This window comes from Arvicanthis niloticus, unplaced genomic scaffold (genome assembly GCF_011762505.2).
Source record: "Arvicanthis niloticus isolate mArvNil1 unplaced genomic scaffold, mArvNil1.pat.X pat_scaffold_887_arrow_ctg1, whole genome shotgun sequence".
Lineage (NCBI taxonomy): Eukaryota > Metazoa > Chordata > Mammalia > Rodentia > Muridae > Arvicanthis > Arvicanthis niloticus.
Genome location: NW_023046464.1, coordinates 1692 through 24114, shown reverse-complemented (window position 1 = coordinate 24114; position 22423 = coordinate 1692). Strand labels below are relative to the sequence as shown.

Here is a 22423-nt window from a genome sequence, read left to right as displayed (position 1 = left end):
AATTCTTATAATAATGAGTAATGGGTCTGCAATCTGGTTATGTACAGGAGGTGATAGCGCAGGCAGGTCTTAGCAGGGCCCAGTGTAACATCTATATGTCTGGGGTTTCTTCAGGGCTTGGGTAAGCAATACCTCCCCATGTTCACTGTGTTTTGTACATTAAGGAAAAGCATAGACTAACAGCAGATCTTTGTTACTTTGTGTACTTACAAATGCAGCCAAGGAGAACTTATCAATACCAGTGTCCACTTTTTGGGGAAAGGTTTGCCCAACTCTGTGGCCCATGAGTGATGATGACAGAGGTCTATGATTTTAATATAAGTATATCCTTCCATGATGAACAACCTGCTTACCCAGATATTGAAGAGGAGGTATAGAAATTCAGTTTACTTTTATAACTGAAAGGACATTTCATTTTCAAAGGAAGTTGGATTGCTTCCTTTACTTGGTTTAGCCTACTCCATACATTGCAATTCAGTGGTCCCAGAAAGTGAAAAGTATATGTGCAAGGTAGACCTAAATATAGGCTAGATGATATACACATGTTTGTGTGGGTGTTCTGGATATTTAGAAGTCTGTAACCCAGGGGCATGTCCATGATTACTGTCAAGCATATGTAGTGACATATCAAGTATCTGCACCTCGATGTCAATCATTGGCAGTGTCACATCAAGAATCTGCACCACCATGTCAAGCATCGGCAACATCACTTCAAGCATCAGTGGTGTCACAACAAGTATTGGCAGCATCATATCACCAATCAACAATGTCACCCATAGGTGCTTCTCAATCATCTGGAAACCTTAATTTAAAAATACCTGGCCTGGAATCCTCAGAAAATTTTATGCAGCTATAGAATAATGTCATGGGCCCCATTACAGAACATTATCATTTAGTAAAGGTCCACTCTTGGGTTTACAGGCAAAGAGAGAAGCAGTATTAAAAGTTGAGATATTCTATAGCTTTTATTATTTTGCATTTTGAAGGATTCTGGGCCTCTCCTTCATAAGGGAAAGACACTAGAAATATAGTCTCTACTTGAAATGAAGACTTGAAGTATTATCAAGTTGAGGAAATTACACATGTAGAACTCATTGGTTTGTAAAACCAGTGTCTACTAGGATCTGTATATTACTGAGCTAGATGGATGGTTCTCAGGTACAATCCTTCTTTCTGTCTTCCTCAGCATAGATTATCTAATGAAAGAACTCTAGCCAAGCATTTAAGTTAACCACTCTCACCCCCCCTTTATTTTCTCAGCATGCTTCTTTTGACCACTGAAGAGAGAACATTCCATGCTTTCTGCCCCCTGGACAAGATCACTCTGGTTCCTCTTGGGCTGAAGAAGACACTAATCCTCATCCATGAGGGGAAGATGAGGCTGAAGACAGACCTCCACTGTCTGCATGGGAAAGGGCCATACAAAATTTGAGAGTCCCTTGATGGGAGAGGGTGGGTGGGTTATACTGCTTTGCTTGCAAATTAAGTTTGTAGTTATTCTTAAGCATAGTCTGTTTATTGGAAATATTGCTTCAGAAGTTGACTGTTACATCCAACTTTGTGTATGATAACAAGTGATCCCTGGCCCCTGCTTTTTCAACACCACTTTGTGTATATGTATATCCAGATGTGCTTTTGTTGTGGCATGAGCAGTGTGTCAGGGCCCTACATATTTTTCTTGATGAAATTTAAAATACCATAGAATTGCAACACAGGGGGGAAACCTGTTCTATCATGAAGTTTTCCCAAATTCTGAGGCCTTGTTTATTTTTTTTTATTTCTATCTCTTTTCTGTAGTCCCATGCTATTTAATATCCCATGTTAAATGGTTATCCAATTGTGAGCAACTAATATCTGTTCAAAATAGTATACATATTTACTTAATAAACACTATGCTCTACTACAAGTCTTATGTCTGTGTTGTTGACTTTGATATCCTAGGAATATTACTGACTTGGTAGACTGTGCTTATGTCCTGATGAAGAGCCCATATTTTAGAGCTAAACATCCCATGCAGTACCTTTTCCTAGTGTATTAGCATTTTTTGCCACACTTATGAAACACTGGCTGCTACTCTTGCATGTGTGTATGAGTATAGACACTGTCCTCCTGAGTGCAGCCTTTCTTTTTGGTTTGTCTTTATGTATGTGTTGTCTCAGCCTTACTTTAAAGTAAACAAACCAAGGAAATCAAACCAAGAATAGTCTGGCATGCCTCGGGGCTCATGGTTTATGCCCGAGTGTTAGAAAATGAATGTTTCTGTGCTCCCTAAATTCACTGGGATCCTTAATCTCCAGTGTGATGGATTTGGAGATGAGGTCTTGGACAGGTGATTATGGTTCTGAGGATAGGAGTATGGCAGTGGCTTTTGATAGCTTCTCAACCATCCTGGTACCAGAGTGACTTTGGAGTTCCCTTTGTCTTCCCACATATCACTTATAGTTCTTACAATCACAGGTAAAGCTCTGCATTTGGAAAGGGACTTTAGTACCTTGGTCTTCTGCTGCAGAATAGGACATGGGAGAACAGAACACTTTACTCCCAAACACAAGACTGCAGAATGCAGCAATCAGAGTGAGCAAGTCTAAAAGAGAGGCATGGGAATCCCAGGAGACCAGAGGCCACCTGTGGAGACAACTGCTTTACTTCACTGTTTAGACTGTGGCTGTTCTAGGTGATAACCTCCTCAAGCAGCCCTGGGACATCTGAGCACAGTTGCCCTCACATTGCTAGGTTGTTGGGTAAATGCTGAGACATTAGCAAAATTACAAAAATAATTTTATTGTTGCGTGTCACTACAATATTAAGAAGGTTGAGAATCACTGACCTAGGACATGCCTGTTTGTCTCTTCTCCTGTCATGCATGAAGGAAAAGATAAAGAGTAAATGAATGAGAGATAAAGGCAAAAATGAGTAGATTTTACATTGTCTCATCAGCCCATGTTCATCTTAGGCCTGACAACAAGACGTTAGGGAAGATTTATTAGCTAGTAGCTCCCTTCATCAGCAAGAACACATTGGAAAGGCTCTGCACATTGAGTTCCAGGATTGCTGTGGGTTAGGTTCAGCCTGTGATACTACATAGCATGGTCTCAGGCTCAAGCCAAAGGTCTATTGGCTTTTTATGTCCAGAATATAAATTAAGATTCATCTTCACAACAACTTCCCATAGCTTGGGGTGTCCAAGAACACACAGTGTGTGCTTTCCGTGCTTATTTTAAAGTTGGAGTCCTGTCAAAGCCCAACACATGGACCAGAAACTCAAGACAAGCACAGATAAAGAAGGTTCCCATTGTTTCTTGATGCTCACAGCTTCTTCTGTTCTTGCCTACCACACCATACCATCATACTACCACACCAACACAGGCTACCACAGCATACCACTGCACAGCACATCATAGCACAGCACAGTACAGAACACCATACCAAACCACACCACACCACACCACACCACACCACACCACACCACACCACACATCAGCCATTGCGTGGGTATCAGCAATGGTTCCAGCTTAGTAAGTATCTCCAGGCACCTTGAAGTTCAAGATGTGTTTAGAGGGGGCAGTAGAGCCAATGATACTCTGGACACAAGAGTCCCAAGCAAGATAGGAAATGGTCAGACTCATTTCTGGTCATCTTTTGCCCCTGAATGTACAGTATAGGAATTGCAGCTCTTCAGTGGCCTCCCTTGTGACCTTTCAGGTTAATATTTCCCATGTGTTCTGTTCTCAGCCTTTTCAGACATTATGTTCTCTTACCACAGTCAGTCTTTTGCCCTCCTTGCCTGTGCTCCAGTTGAGGAACAAGTAGCCAGTATTGGATGAATCCAGTTGTCTACTCTCAGAGTCTTCATGCAAAGATAAAGAAGCACAAATGTTGATGAACAAATCACATAGCTTATAAGCTCACAAGCTTCAGTAGTCTCACTTACTCTTCCTTGTTCAGGATGTTCATGTGTTGAGTCTTTCCAGTCTCATGCTCAGACTTCCAGGTAGTTCTCCTCAAGCTCCCTGTGCCTTCCATTCCTTATGTTCAATTTAGAAGTCAGAAGTATGCGGCAGGAGTTGCTTCAGAATCTCTTCAGCAGAACTTTTTTTTTTTGGCCACCTTCTGTACTCAATCTTTCCTCATGCTAAAAGAAGTTTTCTTCCTAACAGTGAGTGATATCTTTATCTACATTCTGGTTCTCACTCCATTCTGTGTAAGGCCCTCTGCAGCACCATAATCCCCCTTTCTAATTTACCAGTTCCAATCAGCATGCAAGCATGGTGTTCATGTAACTTAAGTTAAAAAAAAATCCATTCTTTGACATCCATGTGCTCTCTTCTAGCAAGACAGTTCTCTACTCAATTTATGAGCCCTTGTTTTCATTCATTTCTCTCTCTCTCCCTGCTCACAATACTCTTTAACACATACATGTGCAGCCTCTTTGCCAACTACTTTATGAAACCAGCTCTTACCAAAGAAAATAAAAATCAGTAGGTTGTCAAATCCCCCATTTACTCCCATGTTCTTTGGCTCATGGCAATGCTGGTTCATTTGCTAACCATTTCCCTTTTGCCTCCTCTGGCTAAGAACCTTCTCCTTGTTACTCTTGCTTGCTGACTATTCCTCTCTACATTAAAGGGATTAGTTCTTGAAACTTAGTTTTATCTAAATTCTTTATACCATAGGTGATCTCTCTGTATCTGTCTGTCTGTCTGTCTGTCTGTCTCCTCTCCTCTTTTCTCCTCTCCTCTCCTCTCCTCTCCTCTCCTATCCTCTCCTCTTTCCTCCTCTCCTCTCCTCTCCTCTCCTCTCCTCTCCTCTCCTCTCCTCTCCTCTCCTCTCCTCTCCTCTCCTCTCCTCTCCTCTCCTCTCTCCTTTCTTCTCCTGTTTACCTAATATATATTTCTATGACTTATGGCTACTTATTTTTAGCCTAACCTACAGATACCTGACTGGCTTTTTAGCTGTAACCTGCATTGAAGAAAAATTTAAAACCCTCCATTTTCCTACGTGTTTTTACAAATAGAACTGCCATCTTTCAGGTGACATTATCTAGAAATGTGGTGTCGTTGTTTAATAGTATCTTCACAATATTTCTGTGTGAAGTACTCAGATCCAGTATATCAGAAATAGGCTTCTGTATTTATACAGCCTTCTTACATGGAAGTAATAGAAGATTTGATATGAGAAAGGAGAAACTCAAAGTTGGCCTTGAAGTGTTTTCTGGAAACACAATAAAAAATTCCCATATCTTCTTTCACTGTTTTTGTCAATCTTATACAATCAGTCAGCTGTAACAAAAATCCAATGCTCCATCTCATCTGCTCCAAATGATACACTGACATTCTTATTAGATATTATTCCCCATGGCTTATAAAATCTTATATTTACTTTTTTAAAATTCAAATTATTTTTTTAATTTAAAAGGATAAAATCTGTTTTGAATATAAAACAAATTCAGAATTTGCTACACCTTCAATTAAGTAATAGGAAGCACAATTAGCTCCTGGCTGTTTATTCTGAAATAAGCACTGCTTGCCTGTGTCAGTACTTATTCATATATAAAATTTTGCACTTTTGAACTTTGGCAAATAATTAAATTATGCACGACTATTAGACATAGAAGAACAAAACGCAATAGAGAAACCAGAAAAGGCAACTCTTATAAAGGATGGGCAGCTGTCTCATGTCTTTTCAGTGAATTTTTATAGTTAAGGTGAGAGATTTGTTGATGAGAAATTTCTCTGCCTGTACTGTTGTTCCCAGAAATCCTTAAGATGCATGGAAGAGTTGAAGTTCTTTGAAAAATCCATAGATTTCTCTCTGAAAAATCACTAATGGGGGGAGGGATTATGAACCAGACCCTTGGAACTCCCTAATCTTCATGGGAGATTTAATTTAACATTTCTGGTGATAAGGAGAAGCATGTAGAATATTTTTTCTTCTCTATTATCTCCTGCTGCAATCCCCACAGTCAAATACAAAATGCAATCTTCCTACAGAAAGGCCTACAGCAGGTTTCTAGGCATTGTTTATATACTCTATGATTGTCTTCCATTTTTACTTTTAGTAGATTCTTTTATAGAGTCCATAAGAAATTTCAAATTTGTATTTATTAATGTGTGTGTATTTATGTGTGTGCACATGAACACATACATGCATATCAAGGTGTGCTTTTGGAGGTCACAGGATAATTTGACAGTTGATTCTCTTTTTCCACTCTGTGGGTTCCAAGGATTGAACTGTTTAGTGTTGGCTATAGGTACCTTTACCTACAGAGTCATTGTGTTGACTTTAGGGCTTTTTTGAGAGAGGTTTTCTTCTTGTCTCCAAAGCTGTGAGGATAATCTTGAGCTTTTTCCTGGTCCTGTTGCCTCTACCTCCCAGGTGTTTGAATTATTATAGGCATGTATGCCACTTTTGGTTTATGTGGTCCCAAAAATAGAACCCCAGTCTTTGTGCATACTAGGTAATCATTCTGCCAACTGACCTACATCCTAAGCCCAATCCCAAAAGACTTCTTATGTTTTTGGTTGTTCCTGAAAAAGTGCCTGAGTCGAAGTCATCTCAGGAACAATTTCCATCTTGCTGACAGGGTCAAAACTGAGTTCATGCTTCCAAGCTCTTGCACCAACTCCTATCCTGCTTCTTTAGGTGTTTCATGTTTGGCTGTCAACTAGTAAAGAATGTGGAGAGGGAAGTGGCCTGCTATCTAAACTAAGACACCCAAGTTGTAAATGTATTGCCTGTTATGACTTAATTGACTACAGGTAGTCATTCCATTCCTTTGTTACTGGACCAAATGTTCACCAGAAGGACCAAAAGTCCACTAGAAGGACCACTAATACTATTAATCAAGGATCTGAAAAGCATGTGATGCAGATAAGGGTCAGTCACCAATGCTTACATCCTTGTTCAACTCCTTGTGTCAAAATATGATTGGACAATGCTACAGCCCACCCACTACCCCTGGCTTTGTGATCTCATCCTTTAAAAATAATGTACAATCTCCCTTCAGAGTCACAGGTCAGCTCCTGAATCTGTTCTGTGTCCCTTATGGATCACTAGGGGCCTGAGTACAATGAAAATTTGCCATCTGTATACTTATTAAGATGAATGGTCAAAGGCCCAGCACCTGACTCTGTGCTGTTGTCCCTGACTGGTCAATTTTTGCTACCTAATCCAAATTAAGATCTTGCTTTGCTGGATTCTTGTGACTATTCAGGTTGTCTTGGTTTTTTGAACCCCAACACTTTCAGTAATCAGATCCATTTTTTAATCATATTATCTTTAGTGATTATACTAAAAATGACCTCTTTCAAATCATGCTAAGTAAAATCTTGAGAAAGAGAGCTGTTTTGAGTTGGTTCTAACCATGGGAATATGTACACACACACACACACACACACACACACACACACACACACACAATCACAACAGAGAGAGAGGGAGAGAAAGAGAAAGAAGTGGAGGGGAAAAGGGGAGGTGTAGAGAGGGAGGGAGGGGGAGAGAGAGGGAAAGAGAGATGGGGAGAAGAAAAGTGGAGGGGGAGGGAGACAGAGGGAAACAGAGAGGGGAAGGGAAAAGGAAAGAGAGAGAGAGGGAGAGGAAGAGAGAGAGAGAGAGAGTGAGAGAGAGAGAGAGACATTTTATACCTGATGGTCATTGTTAGTCTTATAAGGTAAGACCCTTTTTCTAAGATTTTTTTCACCAAGCTATATAGGGCACACACAGCATCTAGAATCTTTACTTATGTCTGTACTCCTGGGTTAGCAATAGAGGCAACTATAGACTTGATAGATTTATATGAGAGGCATATAGATATAAAGGTGTATACTTTCAAGATTCATCAGTTGATGTGTAAAATTTGAAAGTTAATTAAGATAGCACTAATTCCCTCTATGTGTTTATCTCTCATAAACAGACCTGACTGAGTATGTAGTTTAGTTGGAAAAGTGTTTGTAGAGCATGGGTAAAGCCCTGCATTTTGTTTCCTATACCACTCACCAAAAACAAAACTAAATAAAACAGACAACAGGGAGTAGATTTCTTCAAAATGCATATCACTATCTAGCAATATGTGAAACTTGGAGACTTTTGATAGAAGTTCATTTCATACATTAACATATTTCAGGTATTTTTTGTTTTGATTTATGATTTAAGACTGAGTCTCATGTTGTCCCAGTTGGCTTTGAACTTCCTATATAATTGAGGATTCCCTTGCACTCTCAATCCTCCTGTCTATAGGTCCCAGAGAGGTGCACATGCTGTTTTGAATTTCTTATCAATGTATAAAGGAACCTCATGGTCTGGACCTGATTGGAGATACTTTTGCTGAAAGTAATGGCTTGTCACAAATACCTTTCAAGTCTGTGTTGAAGAAACAAAAGCTTTCATTTCATATCACTTGTATAAACTATTTTTGTAGCTAGAGAAATCAAATGATGCTTCATATTTGTTATCTTGATTTTCTGTTCCTAAACTTACCCTGTAAATTCACACTGTGCTTATACGTAGTGATGCAGTTGGTAGTTCTATAAAGCCATGTGCAAGGACTTTGTAATTTAACTAAAGAAACAAAACAGCATTGGATTGTGTAGACTTCCAGGTATGAAAAAGGGAGTGCTCATAGTGGAGGACAGTTGCAGCTTGCAGACCAAGAAGTCCTGGACTTAGACTTGGTTAAAAGTAAGGTTTCAAGAAATTGAGCCCTTTTATTTTTTTTCAAAATTGAAAGACCTGAATAAATATTTACATTTTTTTCAGGTTGAATGAAATACCTTTGAAATCAGGCATGACCAGGTTATGAAGACTGCCAATGGCAGAGACCTTGAAAGTCATGCTGCCTGCTTTTTTCCCTAAAATTAATTCAACACTATGATTCATAGGAATATCTTTCATTATTTAATTAGAAGAAATCTGTATTATTATATGTTTTTATTCATTTTATAAGTGGTGAGATAGAGAGAGAGGGAGAGAAAGAGAGAGAGACCATTTGTGCACACATGTGCAGTCCATTCATATGTATTAAGTTTAGAAGATAGCTTTTGAGATTTTTCTCCTCCTACTTTGTGGTTCTTGGCATTGGTTTCAGATTATCAGGATGGACCGGAAGTACCTTTAAATACTAAGCCAGCTCATCTGTCCCCATTACTTTTTCTTTTAATTTACATTTCAACAAAAGTAAATAATAGGATAGAAAAAAATATAGTGAATAACTCTGTAAAATAGCTGTATTTTTTCCTTTTAGTTTAAAATGGCGAGTGAGAAGCTTCCTATTTCTAATTGCTGAGAAAACATAACTTTTTTGTGTTCAAGTTGAGGAAGGAACCACAGGAGTAATTTTCATCACTAAATTAGGAGAAGTTGTATTATTCTTCTTCTTTTGGTTGTGCGTGTGTGTCCATACATGTGTGTCTGCCTGCCTATGTGTTTCTGCCTATGTGTGCTCACTTGCCTGCCCACGTACTCACAGAGGTCTGAGGGAAAATTCCAGGTGTCAGTTCTTTCCTTCCACCAAACACGTTTAATAGATGGAACTCAGATCCTCAGGCTTAGTAGTAAAAACGAACATCTTTATTCACTGAGTTATCTTGCCAGTCCCCATTGATATTTTATTATTTATTTTTTAAGAAGATAAAATAATGTGATAGACTAAATTCCTCTAGCTGCAATATAGTCAACCCATCCCTTCATTAGTAGGTAGCCACCTTAATTATATCAAAAAGAATTAATGGTACTTGTGGGTCCATATGCTTTACTATCCTACAGGAATAACTGTGAAGGGAACAATCCTCACCATGTGACTTCTTACAGGTGAGAATCGGTGTTGTGCTGAGCTCTGTACTTTAGATTTAGTAACCTTCATATGGCAGAAAAAAGTAGATTAAAGAGTGTGAGGATTTAGATTCTTATTTAATCTTTCAGATTATTTTTATTTCACATATATTCATGTTCTGCCTGCATGTATGTATGTGCATCACATATGCATCTGGTATCCATGGAGAAGAGGGTGTTGAATCCTCTGGAACTGGGGTTCCCAATGATTGCACAACATGTCATAGGTACTGAGAAAGAGCCTGAGGTTTGTGCAAGAGCAATCAGAGCTCTTAGCCACGAAGCTACCTCTCCAGGCCTCACTGGGATTTCATTTGCAAAGACAGTGTTCTTTCTCTGCAGCACAGGCTGGCCTGGATTCCTGAACCTCCAGTTGTTTTCCTTTATCTGTGATCAAGGACTTAAAGTTTCTGCATGGCTTTTCCTAAGTAGAATATAAATATTAAATTGACTCATGCTAATTACAAGAAACAGAACAGTGTTCCTGTTACTTGCTATGCATTTGTGGAGTGTGTGTCTTCTGACTTGACTTTCCCTAATGTCACTAAAGGGGAGGATGTTAACAGGTTAATGAGTTCCTCTTCAGATTCTAATAATTAAGTACACTGTTTAAGTAACAGGATGTTCTTTGATTTTAGTACTCATGACTGGCAATAAATGTCTTCCATATTTACACACAGAATTTGTACCTCTGGGAAGACAGAGAGCTGAGGGCTGTCAGCTTAGTCATAAGGCACACTAGATATTACTGAGTTAAGTTAGTATTCATTTAGCTTTGGAAAGGAGAACATAAATGTACTGATTTGGTTACTGTTCTTTTGTATAGCGATGATATATGTATGCACTGAATGTTCCCAGAAATTCCTCTTGCTTTGTATTTAGTTTCTGTCAATTTATACTTACTTGCTGCTGTTTTTCTTGGCATCAGGTGTTTAAGTGTTGGTATTATCCCTTCAATCTTGTTTCCTTTTCAAGGTATACTTTGAATTTCAAGATTCATTTAAGTTCTTACCAGACATATTGGGTAAAACTCTAAGTTAACCTGTAAGCTCCACTCAACCAAGGACCAGGTAAATTTTGGAATGCTGATAATTGTACTTCTTGAAAAATAACAACATCACATGAGAAAATTTGGTGGCTATATGGATTTGTTCTTAAATCCTTAAATAGCTCTTACAAAACATGTTTCCAGGGTGTGTGTGTGTATATATATATACAAAATGGGGCAGGTAACATACAAAGGCAGATCTATCAGAATTACAAACTCCACTTCTCAACAGAGACTGTATAATCTAGAAGGCCCTAGACAGATTCCCCCCACCCCCAAAATCAGTCAAAATATATGATGAAAACAAGATATTTCAAGACAAATCCAAATTCAAACAATATTTGTCGACAAATCCATCCAAACAGTTAATAGTAGAGGGTAACCTCTAAACCAAGGAGGATAACTACATCCAAGAAAACACAAGAAATAAGTAATTCCATACCCACAAAACCAAGGGAAGTACACAGTACACACACACACACACACACATACACACACACACACACACACACACACACACACACACACTAACACACCCAACATTAAAATAACAGGAAATAAACACTAGTCATTGATATCTTTCAACATCTGTAGACTCACTTGCCCAATGAAGAGATACAGGATAATAATATATATGTGAAAACTGGATTCATCATTCTGCTGCGTACAAGAAACACACCTTAGCAATAAAGATATACATTACATCAGAGTAAAGGGCTGGAAAAAGGATCTCAAGCAAACATACCCCAAACACAAGTTGGAATAATTATTCTAATATCTAATAAAATAGACTTTCAACAAAAATTAATCAAAAGAGACAGGGAAGGATATTTCATACACAACATAGGCAAAAAAGTCTAACAAGATGATGTCTCAATTCTGAATATCTATGTCCCAAACATAGGGAAACCAACACTTGTAAAAGAAACATTGCTAAAGCTTAAGGTTGCACATCAAACCACACACATTAATAGTGGGAGACTTAAATACCCCACTGTCACCAATTGACAGCCCATCCAGACAAAAACTAAACAAATAATGAAACTAACAGATATTATAAATGAAATGAACCTAACAGATATCTATAGAATATTTCACCCAAACACAAAAGAATATACCTTCTTCTCGGGACCTTCTCCAAACTTGATCATATGGACAGACACAGAGCAAGCCCCAACAGATACAAGAGAATTGAAATAATGCCTTGTATCTTATCAGACATCCATGGATTAAAGCTGGACATTAGCAACAGCAGAAACAGTGGAAAGCTTACACTTATGGAAATTGAAGAACTCTGTATTCCATGGTCTCTGAGTCAGGGCAAAATATTAAAAGGACTTTCAAGAATTCAATGAAAATGAAGCACAACATACCCCCAAAATATGGGACACAATGAAAGCAGTGCTGAGAGGAAAGTTCATAGCACTAAGTGCTTCCATAAAGAATTTACAAAGTTCTCATACTAGCAATTTAAAAGTATACCTGAAAGCTCTAGAAAAAAGAAGCAAGCACACCAAAAAGGAGCAGAGATCAGGAGATAACTAAAACCAGGGCTGAAATCAATCAGTTAGAAAAAAAGAAAACAGTACAAACAAAACTACAACAGAACTAGGAGCTGGTTCTCTGGAAAATCAAGAACATAGACAAACAATTAGTGAAACAAACAAAAAGACACAGAGTCAGTATCCAAATAAACAAAATTGGAAATGAAAAGGCAGACATAACAGACAATGAAGAAATTCAAAGACTCATTCAGTCCTACTTCAAAAGTCTGTACTCAAAAAAAATTGGAAAATCTTACCAAAATGGATGACTTTCTAGACAGATCCCACTGACCAAAGTTGAATCAAGATCAGGCCAACTATTTATACAGTCCTATAGCCTTTAAAGAAATGGAGTCATTAAAAATTTACCAATCAAAAAAATAAGCCCACAGCCAGAAATTTCAGTGCAGTATTCTACCAGACTTTCGAAGAAGAGCTACTGCCAGTACTCCTCAAACTATTCCACAAAATAGAAACAGAAGCAACACTGCCAAACCCATTGTATGAAGCCATAGTCACCCTGATACTTAAACCACACAAAGACTCAACAAAGAAACAGATCTTCAGACCAATTTCTCATATGAACATTGGTGCAAAAATACTCAATAAAATACTCACAGACTGAATCCTAGAATGCATCAAAAACATCATCCATCATGATCAAGTAGGCTTCATCCCAGCAATTCAGAGATGATTCAACAAAATAGAAAGCCATCAATATAAGCCACCATATTAACAAACTGTAAAAAAAAAAATCCACATAGTTATCTCATTAGATGCTGAAAAAGTCTTTGACAAAATCCAACACCCATTCATGTTAAACGTATTAGAAAGATTAGGGATACAAGGCACACATCTGAGTATAATCAAAGCAGTATACACAGCAACTCAATAGCCAAAGCCAATCTAAATGGACAGAAACTTAAAGCAATTCTAGTAAAATCATGGACAAGACAAGGCTGTCTACTCTCTCCCAATCTATTCAATATAGATCTTGAATTCGAGAAAGAACAATAAGACAACTAGAAGAGATCAAGAGGATACAATTTGGATAAGAAGTCAAAGAATTGCTGTTCACAAATGATATGATAGGATACACAAATGACCCCCAAAATTCTACCAGAGAACTACAGGTGACAAACACCAACACTGTGGGTAGACACACAATTTGTTCAATGAAATTAGTAGCCTTACTTTATATAAATGATAATCTGGCCAAGAAAGAAATCAGGGAAATAATACCCTTCAGAATAGCCACAAATAATATAAAATATCTTGGTAAAACTCTAACCAAGCAAGTAAAAGACCTGTATGACCAGAACTCCAAGTCCCTGAAGAAATAAATTGAAGAAAACATAAAAAGACAGAAGGATCTTTCCTGCTCATGGATAGGTACAATTAACATAGTGAAAATGGCCATCTTACCAAAAGAAATCTACCGATTCAACGTAATCCCCATAAAATTCCAACAATTTTTATAGACCTTGAAAGAACAATTCTCAACCTCATATGGAAGAAATAATAAACGTAGGATAACCAAAACAATCCTGAACCAAGAAAGAACTGGGGGAATCACCATCCCTGAACTCAAGCTGTACTACAGAACAACAGTAATAAAAAATGCATAGTATTGATGCATAAGCAGACATGTTGATTGATGGAATTGAATTGAAGACCCAAAAATAAACCCACTCACGAATGGACACTTGAATTTTGACAAGCCAAAACCATACAATGAAAGAATAGAAAGCATCCTTAACAACTGGTGTTGGTTAAACTCGGTGCGTAGAATAAAAATAGATTTATATTTATCACCCTAAACAAAACTCAAGTCCAAGTTCATGGAGGACCTTAACTAACACCAGATACACTAAATCTCATAGAAGAGAACGTAGGAAATACCCTTGAGCTCCTTGGCACAGTTGAAAATTTCCTGATCAGATCTTCAGTGTCTCAGGCTCTGAGATCAACAAATGTTAAATGGGACCTCATGTAACTGAAAAGCTTCTGTAAGACAAAGGACACTGTCAATAGGACAAAATGTCAGCCTGACCAACTTTGCATCTGATAGAGGCTTAATATTCAAAATTTATTAAGAACTCAAGAAATTAGCCACCAACAAGCCAAATAACCCAGTTAAAAAATAGAATCTGAAATATTTCACATCTTTAGGCATCAGGGAAGTGCAAATCAAAACAACTCTGAGATTCTATCTTGTACACACCAGAATGGGTAAGATAAATTCCTCAAGTGAAAGCACATGCTGGCAAGAAAGATGTATGTGTATTTGGTATTTGTCACTGCTTTTGTTTTTGACTTACTCTAGAGGGTTTGAGCCAGAAATTCTGTTGAGATATATCCTATCAAAAGAATTTTCCTTTGATAACATTTTTCTCTGTGAAGGTTTAACATCTTCTTTTGCAACAATTTTATGAATAGCAGCATGAGCTTTGTACTAGGTAAGAAACTCTGAGTGTTTTTGGCAGAGTCAATAGGATTGCATTCTAGAAAAATATCATTATGTACATAGTTTGGTGGTAGAGTACTTGCTTGAATTATGATAAGTTCTTGGTTTGAATGTCAAGCTATGTCCCACCTAATAACTGTTCAGGTGCTTCAATTAGCTTCTCATTACCGACTTAGTTAAGCTCTGAAACTCCTTTCTTTTGGAAAAGACTTAATATTGGCATATCAGGGTTAACTGAGGAATGGGAGCTGAGAAGAACAATATGGTAGAGGAGGAAAAGTGTTCATTAGTTGAGCTTGGAAAGAAATAGTGAACATATAACCCAGTTTGCCCCTTTTGTACAGAACACATGAGCACCTAAAATGGGGTAGAATTGGGAAGTAAAAGGCAAGAGTGAACTTTCTCTGCATAAATATTTAACTACAAGAGACATTCAGGGACATCATTCTGGTCATTGTGCCTTTAGATGTAATGGCCTATTCTGATGATGACAGTAGAAAATGACCACAAATGTCTCGGCTAGAGTGAAGAGTAGGAAATGCTTCGAAGCCAACCAATAGTGTGGGGATACATGGGAAGGCAAGAGTAGAATCAATATCATGATGGAATGTACTTTCATACTTTTTTTAGCTTCAACATTGTCTAGAATCTTGGAATTCAAGGTAGTGTCACTCTTTGCTGTAGACCAGGGAGTCTCAGATATTTAAGCCCTGAATTTCTGTTATTGCTGTCAAGGGACAAGGCTTTCTGCATGATGAAAGCCATCCCCTCATTTTTCCAACTTAAGATGTTTTTGTGTTTACAGACATGCTATCAGCACATTTATGGTTTTTGATGATTTCAAGAACATGATCAGTTGTAGAAATGTATTTGAACATAAATGTAATTGCTACAGGGCATCACAGTGTTTTGGTGGTAGCTAAGAGAACCAGAAACAGAAGAAACATGGGGTTTTCTGCTTATTCCCAATGAACTACAAAGGTTACAGATGGAATTTGAAGTGATGTAAGGAATGTGGGTGGGAGACAGTGTGTGACAGGTTCCAGCTGCATTTGATAGCATCCTATGAGCTGGACTACACTAGAAAGTGAAAAGCTATGACAGTGAGTTAGGCACAGGTGGCACCACTTGCCACACTAAATCTGATTTTAGGAAATGAGCTGAAATATCTGGATTTCATTCCTCTATGTGTGAAAAGAGGAAGGTATTATATCAATAGGATTGGTGGCAGGTGCCTTTATTATTGCTGAGTTACTGTACCTCAAGATAAGTGAATGCAGTTATGAGCTCTAATATTTGAAGAAAATTTGATTGGAAATAAACTGGAAGTTTCCAGAGTTGGTTTGATAGAGTTTAACATCATTTTGGTCTACTAGAGAACTGTAAATATCTTAGTCTTTCTCACTGATTAAATGCTTTTCAATAAGTCTTATATGAATCACAGTAGATGACTTCATTGAAGTATATGAAATGATATCCTGAATTTTCTCTACAAATGTAAAAAAAAATATCTGGAATCATACTGAGATTTGATAGACTATTTTTATTTACTTAAGCAGAGCTTTATAAAAATATGTGTATGTTTCTTTCAGTCTAAAGAATTGATCATTGAGAATGCACAGAAAATTTTGTAATTTTGTATGGTGATTATCTTCTGCAATAATATTGTAAGTATGTAGAGGTTTAAAAAACTACTGGAAGTAGAGTAATATTCAAAGATGTATCCACCTCCGTATTCTGCTTTTCTCCAGATTCTTTCTACTTTTCTTTCTAATTCATTGTAAACATTTTAGAAACTTTCTGGCCATTATTGCCTCTTGAGTCCATAGAGTTCTCCTGGAACCCATAGAGTTCATCTGGAGGAATAACAACATCTACTTGGGATTCAGGCTATCCTAGAGCAACAACAGCTCTCCCTGGGTCAGAGAGCACTGATTATTAACTATTGTCTTCCAATTCAGGAAGTAAAGAGGGTAATCTCTGTCTCTCTTTTTCTCTGTTTCTCTTTCTCTCTCTCTCTCTCTATGTAAACTGGTATGTCATTCTCGCTCTCTCTCTCTCTATCTCTCTCTCAGAAACTTTAATTTTTCAAAACCCATTTTAGTGATGGTTCTTAAAAGATTAACCACCTTTGTAGCCCACCACCCACCTGAGGTACTTGGAAAGAAAGGATAAGGGAGAACTGGACCTGTTTAGAAAGGTTCTTTGGAGCAAATCACGTCTGTGTTGTCTGGATATCAGAAGTTCAGTTTACAGGTTAGCAGCCATTGGCAGATCAATCCACTCACAAACACTTCATGGATATACCAGAAATTCAATTCCTTAGAGTCAGGATAGCCAACACAAATCAGCAGCTGTGCTACTACCTAGCAGAAACATCCTGGTCTCAGCCTTGACCTGAGTCAGCAGGAAGGACCAAGAGGAAAGCCAGTTCATTGCTTTGCTTCTCTCAGGGGTCACAAGCTAAGTTCATGGAAGACTCGAGACCACAGGCATTGCACAGCTAGCTTTATAAGCAAGCCAAGCTAAGCCTCCATCACTGTCTGTACAGTCCTATTCATACCCTCCAAACATCACATGTCCTTCATGGACCTTGCCTCAGCAAGTGTGTTGCCTCAGCACATGTGTTTGTCTCAGCTGACTTCACTCTGCCAATCAGCTCAAGTCTGCAGAAGTGGCAAGAAACTTGAGCACACCACCAGAATTTTATTGGTGCATTTCTCTCTATGGAGTCCTGACAAATGCAATGTAAGCTATGCAATGTAAGATGGATCAACACCTGTGTGTGTCCTTAGCAAAAAATCCTTTCATATGCTTGCTTTAGCAGAATATCCTTTCTCCTGTGTCTGCTTCACAAAAATGTTCCTTCACAAGTCTGCCTTAGACTTTTTCCTGTGTCCACATTAAGGAAACATTCTGGCATGTCTTTGCTCCAGCAAAACTCCATCCATCAAAACTGGCTTTCCAAAAACCCTTAAATCTCTCTCTCTCTCTCTCTCTCTCTCTCTCTCTCTCTCTCTCTCTCTCTCTCTCTCTCTCTCTCCCTCTCTCTCTCATTGGCACTACCAAGAAACTTTATGTCATTTTCATCTTTGTTCTCTCAGTTTTGCCCAGATAATCTGATTGTTGTATTGTCTTTTAATACCTCTGTTCTTAACTTTTATGTCTCCCTTGGCAGCTGAACAATTTTCTCAGTGTGTCCTCCTTCAGCTTTACTATAGGTTCCTTGTGTAGCATATCATGGGTGAATACTTCAGTTAATGTTTTCTGGCCAATATCCTTTGTGGATCTGTATCCAACTTGGTGCCAGCAAAAATCCAGGAAAATGTTTGTCTTCTCAACTTCTCCTTTCTGCTTCTCCTACTGCTCTTTGGTTTGGAAGGGAAGGGAGTATCATGGGTGCAGGTCACTACCCCTAGAGGGTCATATGTTGCTCATTATGAGGACACAGAACTCATTTTGATAATGAAACTCTGTAGCCAGACATGAGGCATCACCAATTGATAATATAAATTATCCAACTTGCCTTCATCTATAGCCTACTGGCTATAGACTACTGGCTCATTCATTCTTCTTACAAAACCTTTCTGCATAGCCATGACTTTACTGTCACTTTCTATTCAGAGATAAGTGTTTCTTCTTGCCATATCTTTGTGATTTTAGAGTGTTACTGACACTCTCCAAGTTATACCCCCTGAAAAGCTGCTGCAACTCTAGATGCTTTATGTATATTAAAGATTAAGTAGAGACTTAAGACTCATTAAGAAGAAGAAATTCAGCAAAGATCACCCAACCATAGAGAGGAAGAGCTTAAAAGTCAAGCCAAGTACAAATGATTCCAAACCCAGGCTAATAACAGATTCTTGACAAACATAATCAGTAGCCTCTGTGTTGATTAAAAACACAGAAAATGTTCTAGGGTGAAGCTCAGTGGTAGAGCACTTGCCCAGCACATGTGAGTGTCTGAATTTCACCCATTGCACTCCAGAATATACCAGAGTGTTACAAATGTTGTGCTTCTCCCCGAAATAAATGTAATCTGGGAGAGAGAACAAAGGGAGCTTTTGGACTCCTAGTCCTGAGATGTTGTTAACTAAGGATAGCCACAAGGGTAGATGTTTCCCACAGAAAACTCAATTTCATAAATCTTTAGAACAAACCAAGGGAGAAGAGTTTAAGGATAGAATTGAATTTACATAGAATTTAGAGATCATGAGCCATCAGCCATGTAATTTCTGTTGAATTTATGCCCTTTATAGCGAAATGCTTTCCTACTTGCATAGATTCGAGTGCAGTGGACACAGTCATGTGTTCTGTGTCTACTCACATATTTTCTCCCACTTGCAGCTACCTAGAGTGAGACCTAGTTTGCATTGAGCTTTAGTCCAGAGAAAGTAGAAGACTCAATATGATCTGCCTCATCTCAAAATAAGTGGGACCACTGATTATTCCCAAGATGTACTTACTTTGAATCTAATTCAGGAGCACACTTTTGGCATGATGTAATACTGGAAAATTTGTTTCAGCAGGTGTTTACAAAATTTCTATGCCTTAGACATACTCCAGGGATGGTCCCTGCCATATATGTGTCAGGAATGGTAGTGGTAGGAGCTCAGATGTGATCAGCAGATTACTTGTTTTAGAGAAGTTTGATATTATCATGGAGTCAGGGTAGAGAGGCAAACTTGAAGTTTGCAACAGATTAATTTTGATGCTTCTTTTGACTTTGAAATTTATTGCAAACACTCACCATTGGCATAATGGAAAACATACAAGTGATTCTCTACTGCAGAAAGTCAGTAATGAATTAATTCTAGTTACATACGGTTTAATAAGTAAAACTATTTTATATGCAAATATGGATGTATACAATTTATGTTTTTACTTCTTTTGGTACATATGTATCTGTGTGTGCATTTTTTCATGTGTGCACATGTGTACACAAATGAATTGGGTCCAAAGATTATTAGTCATCATTCGCTCTCCACCTCAGTTTTTTGAAACAGAACCTATCACTGAAATTAGAGCTCACTAATTGCCTAGGTTGACCAATACTATTCAGATATCTACTAAGACCCTAGTACAGTGTGAGGATTAAATCTGCAGATCTTCATAACTGGATTTTTCATGTGGGTTTTGTGGATCTGAACTTAGGTCCTCAGGCTCATGCATTGCAAACAGTTTACCAACAGAGCCATCTGATCAGCACCTATATAAGTTTTCTTTTTTAAAAAACACACTTAAAAGTCACTAAGAACAAAGGGTTGAATATGAAACTTTGGAGAAAATTTTGCCAGGCATATACAAGGCCCTAGGTTTAATTCCCAGCATTGCTAACAAACAAATAAACAGATATATAACGTAAATGTGAACAAAACCAGCCCATTCTTAAAGAGAAGAATGATTTGCACTGTTGACAGTTTTGACACTTGCATATATCTTCAGTGATAAATTTGAGACTACAGATTATTGTCTACTATTTGGAAAGAAATGTGTTACAGTACTGTGATTTCACAGTAAATTATTTTTATAGGAACCTGTTTACCCTAAGATATAGAAAAATAGTAAGTATAATCTCAGCCTTTCTTTTAATAGCATGAGCCTGAGAATTATAACCCTTCTTATTATAAAAAAAAGATTTATTTTGTATATAGTTCTGTTACAGTATTTTCACTTCTGTTCCATCATATTTTACATGTCTTTATTGTTGTCCAACAGCCTGAGTACTGGAGCTTTATAACAAGCCTTGATACCTAGTAAGTAAAGACACATTCTTTTTTATACTCTTATTTTATATTATTGTAGGGATTTGGGGCTCTTTATATTCCACAGCTAGTTGAATGGCAAAAATTTCCTGAATTAAACATAAAATATTGAGCTAGTGATATGGTTCATTTGGGTTCTGATGTGGGGAGCTAACAGAAGGCAGCTATCATCCTTGCAGCCATCTTGAGCCATATACCCTGACAAGAGACTTGTTTTCAACAGCCTACAACAGCTGAGCACACTCTGATAACATCTTGTTTTATATACCCAGGATTTTCCCTTGGGTGTGTGTGACATAAAGGTATGACTTAACAAGTGAGACTTATAAAAGGTGAGAGGCAGACAGAAGAGGGGACTGGAAACTTGGAACTTGGAGGCACTAGGGACTAGGAACTCGAGATTTGGGACTTAGACAAAAACAAGAGACTTTGAAAGAGAGAAATAGAGAGACTTGAGAATAAATGGGACTGAATCATACTCTATCTGGTCTCCATTCTTAGTGTCCACCCTCACTCTCTCTCTTGATGAACCCTGACCTGCAGACTGGAGCAGCAGTATGACCCCAGACGATTTAGCCCCCAAAGCTTGGGGCAGTGCAGGCTCTAACAATTTTGGCCCCCAAGTTTTTGACAGTATGTGTTCCAATATTTGGCAGAGTGGTCCCCGAAAATCTGAGGGGCAAGATGTGAAACCCTCTAGTATTGCAGTTTTTGAGCAGGCCTCTGGTATTGGTATTAGCCCCAAATGTGTTACAGTTATTGTGTGAGCCTAGAAAGCAGAGCATCTTCAGTCTTCCTCTATGCTTAGACTTGCAGCTCTAAGACTAAGAAATTGAAATATTTCAGCCATTGGAAGCAGCCAGTTTTCTAGGTCTTGTACATACATAGGAGGTAGGGTATTTCTTAGCTATGAACACAAACTAGCATTAGAGCTCTTAGCTGGCAACTGGGAACACTTCTTCCTCCTCAGGTCTATTCCTGCTTCTGTTGTTGCTCTTCTGCCCTTCTTTCTCCCATAGGCATTCTTAAACTGTTCAGCTATTGTTTCTGTAGCTGTGTAGACAGCTACATTGCTGCTTTCATAGTTCAGTCTGCTGACAACTAAGCTACCATTGCTGCTTTGCTGCCTCTTCTGCTTCTCTCCTTCCTGTGATGATTTATTCCTGAGTTACCATCATAGCTTAGATTATAAATAGAAGGCAAGAAAATTTCCCTTGAGGGGGATGGAGAAATGGATCTCTTGTTAGGAACACTTGTTGCTTCAGTATATGACCTAGGTTTGGTTCCCAGAACCTATTTAATGGCATACAACTATTTGTAATTCAAATTGCAGGAGATCCAAAATATATTTCTGACCTCTGTAGGTTTCATACATACACATGGTATACACACACACACACACACACACACACACACACACACACACACACACATATTTGGGCCAAACATTTACATAAAATAGAAGTAATAATATATACAGATATAGATATATTTATAAGCATTCTTAAGAGAAATCTTTTATTGGGACTGGTAATACAAACCAGGAAACAAAAGGCAGCAACTGGTGAATGTCTTCTTACAGACACCTTGAGCCCAACTGCTGTACCTTTTAGAACCAGTCACAGTCATTGAGGCTTATATTTTAGGCCAATCACAGCCTTGCCACTAACCACTAATCACATTCTCTAAGGATTATATTTAGACAAATCACAATGTTGACTCTTAAGACCAATCATAGTCAATTTAACTTGGTATTTTAGACCAATCACAGCCA

At 38.1% G+C, this 22423-nt stretch overlaps 1 protein-coding gene across 1 annotated transcript in view; it reads left to right on the top strand.

The window, feature by feature from the left end:
- LOC143433809 (uncharacterized) overlaps window positions 1-21375 on the top strand; it is a gene marked incomplete at its 3' end in the record, with an annotated part of 35718 nt that extends 14343 nt beyond the window's left edge. Inside the window, 2 exon segments of the mRNA XM_076706489.1 lie at window positions 219-371; window positions 21306-21375. Of these exon segments, the coding sequence (XP_076562604.1) occupies window positions 219-371; window positions 21306-21375 (223 nt within the window).
- Window positions 21376-22423: the final 1048 nt, after the last annotated feature.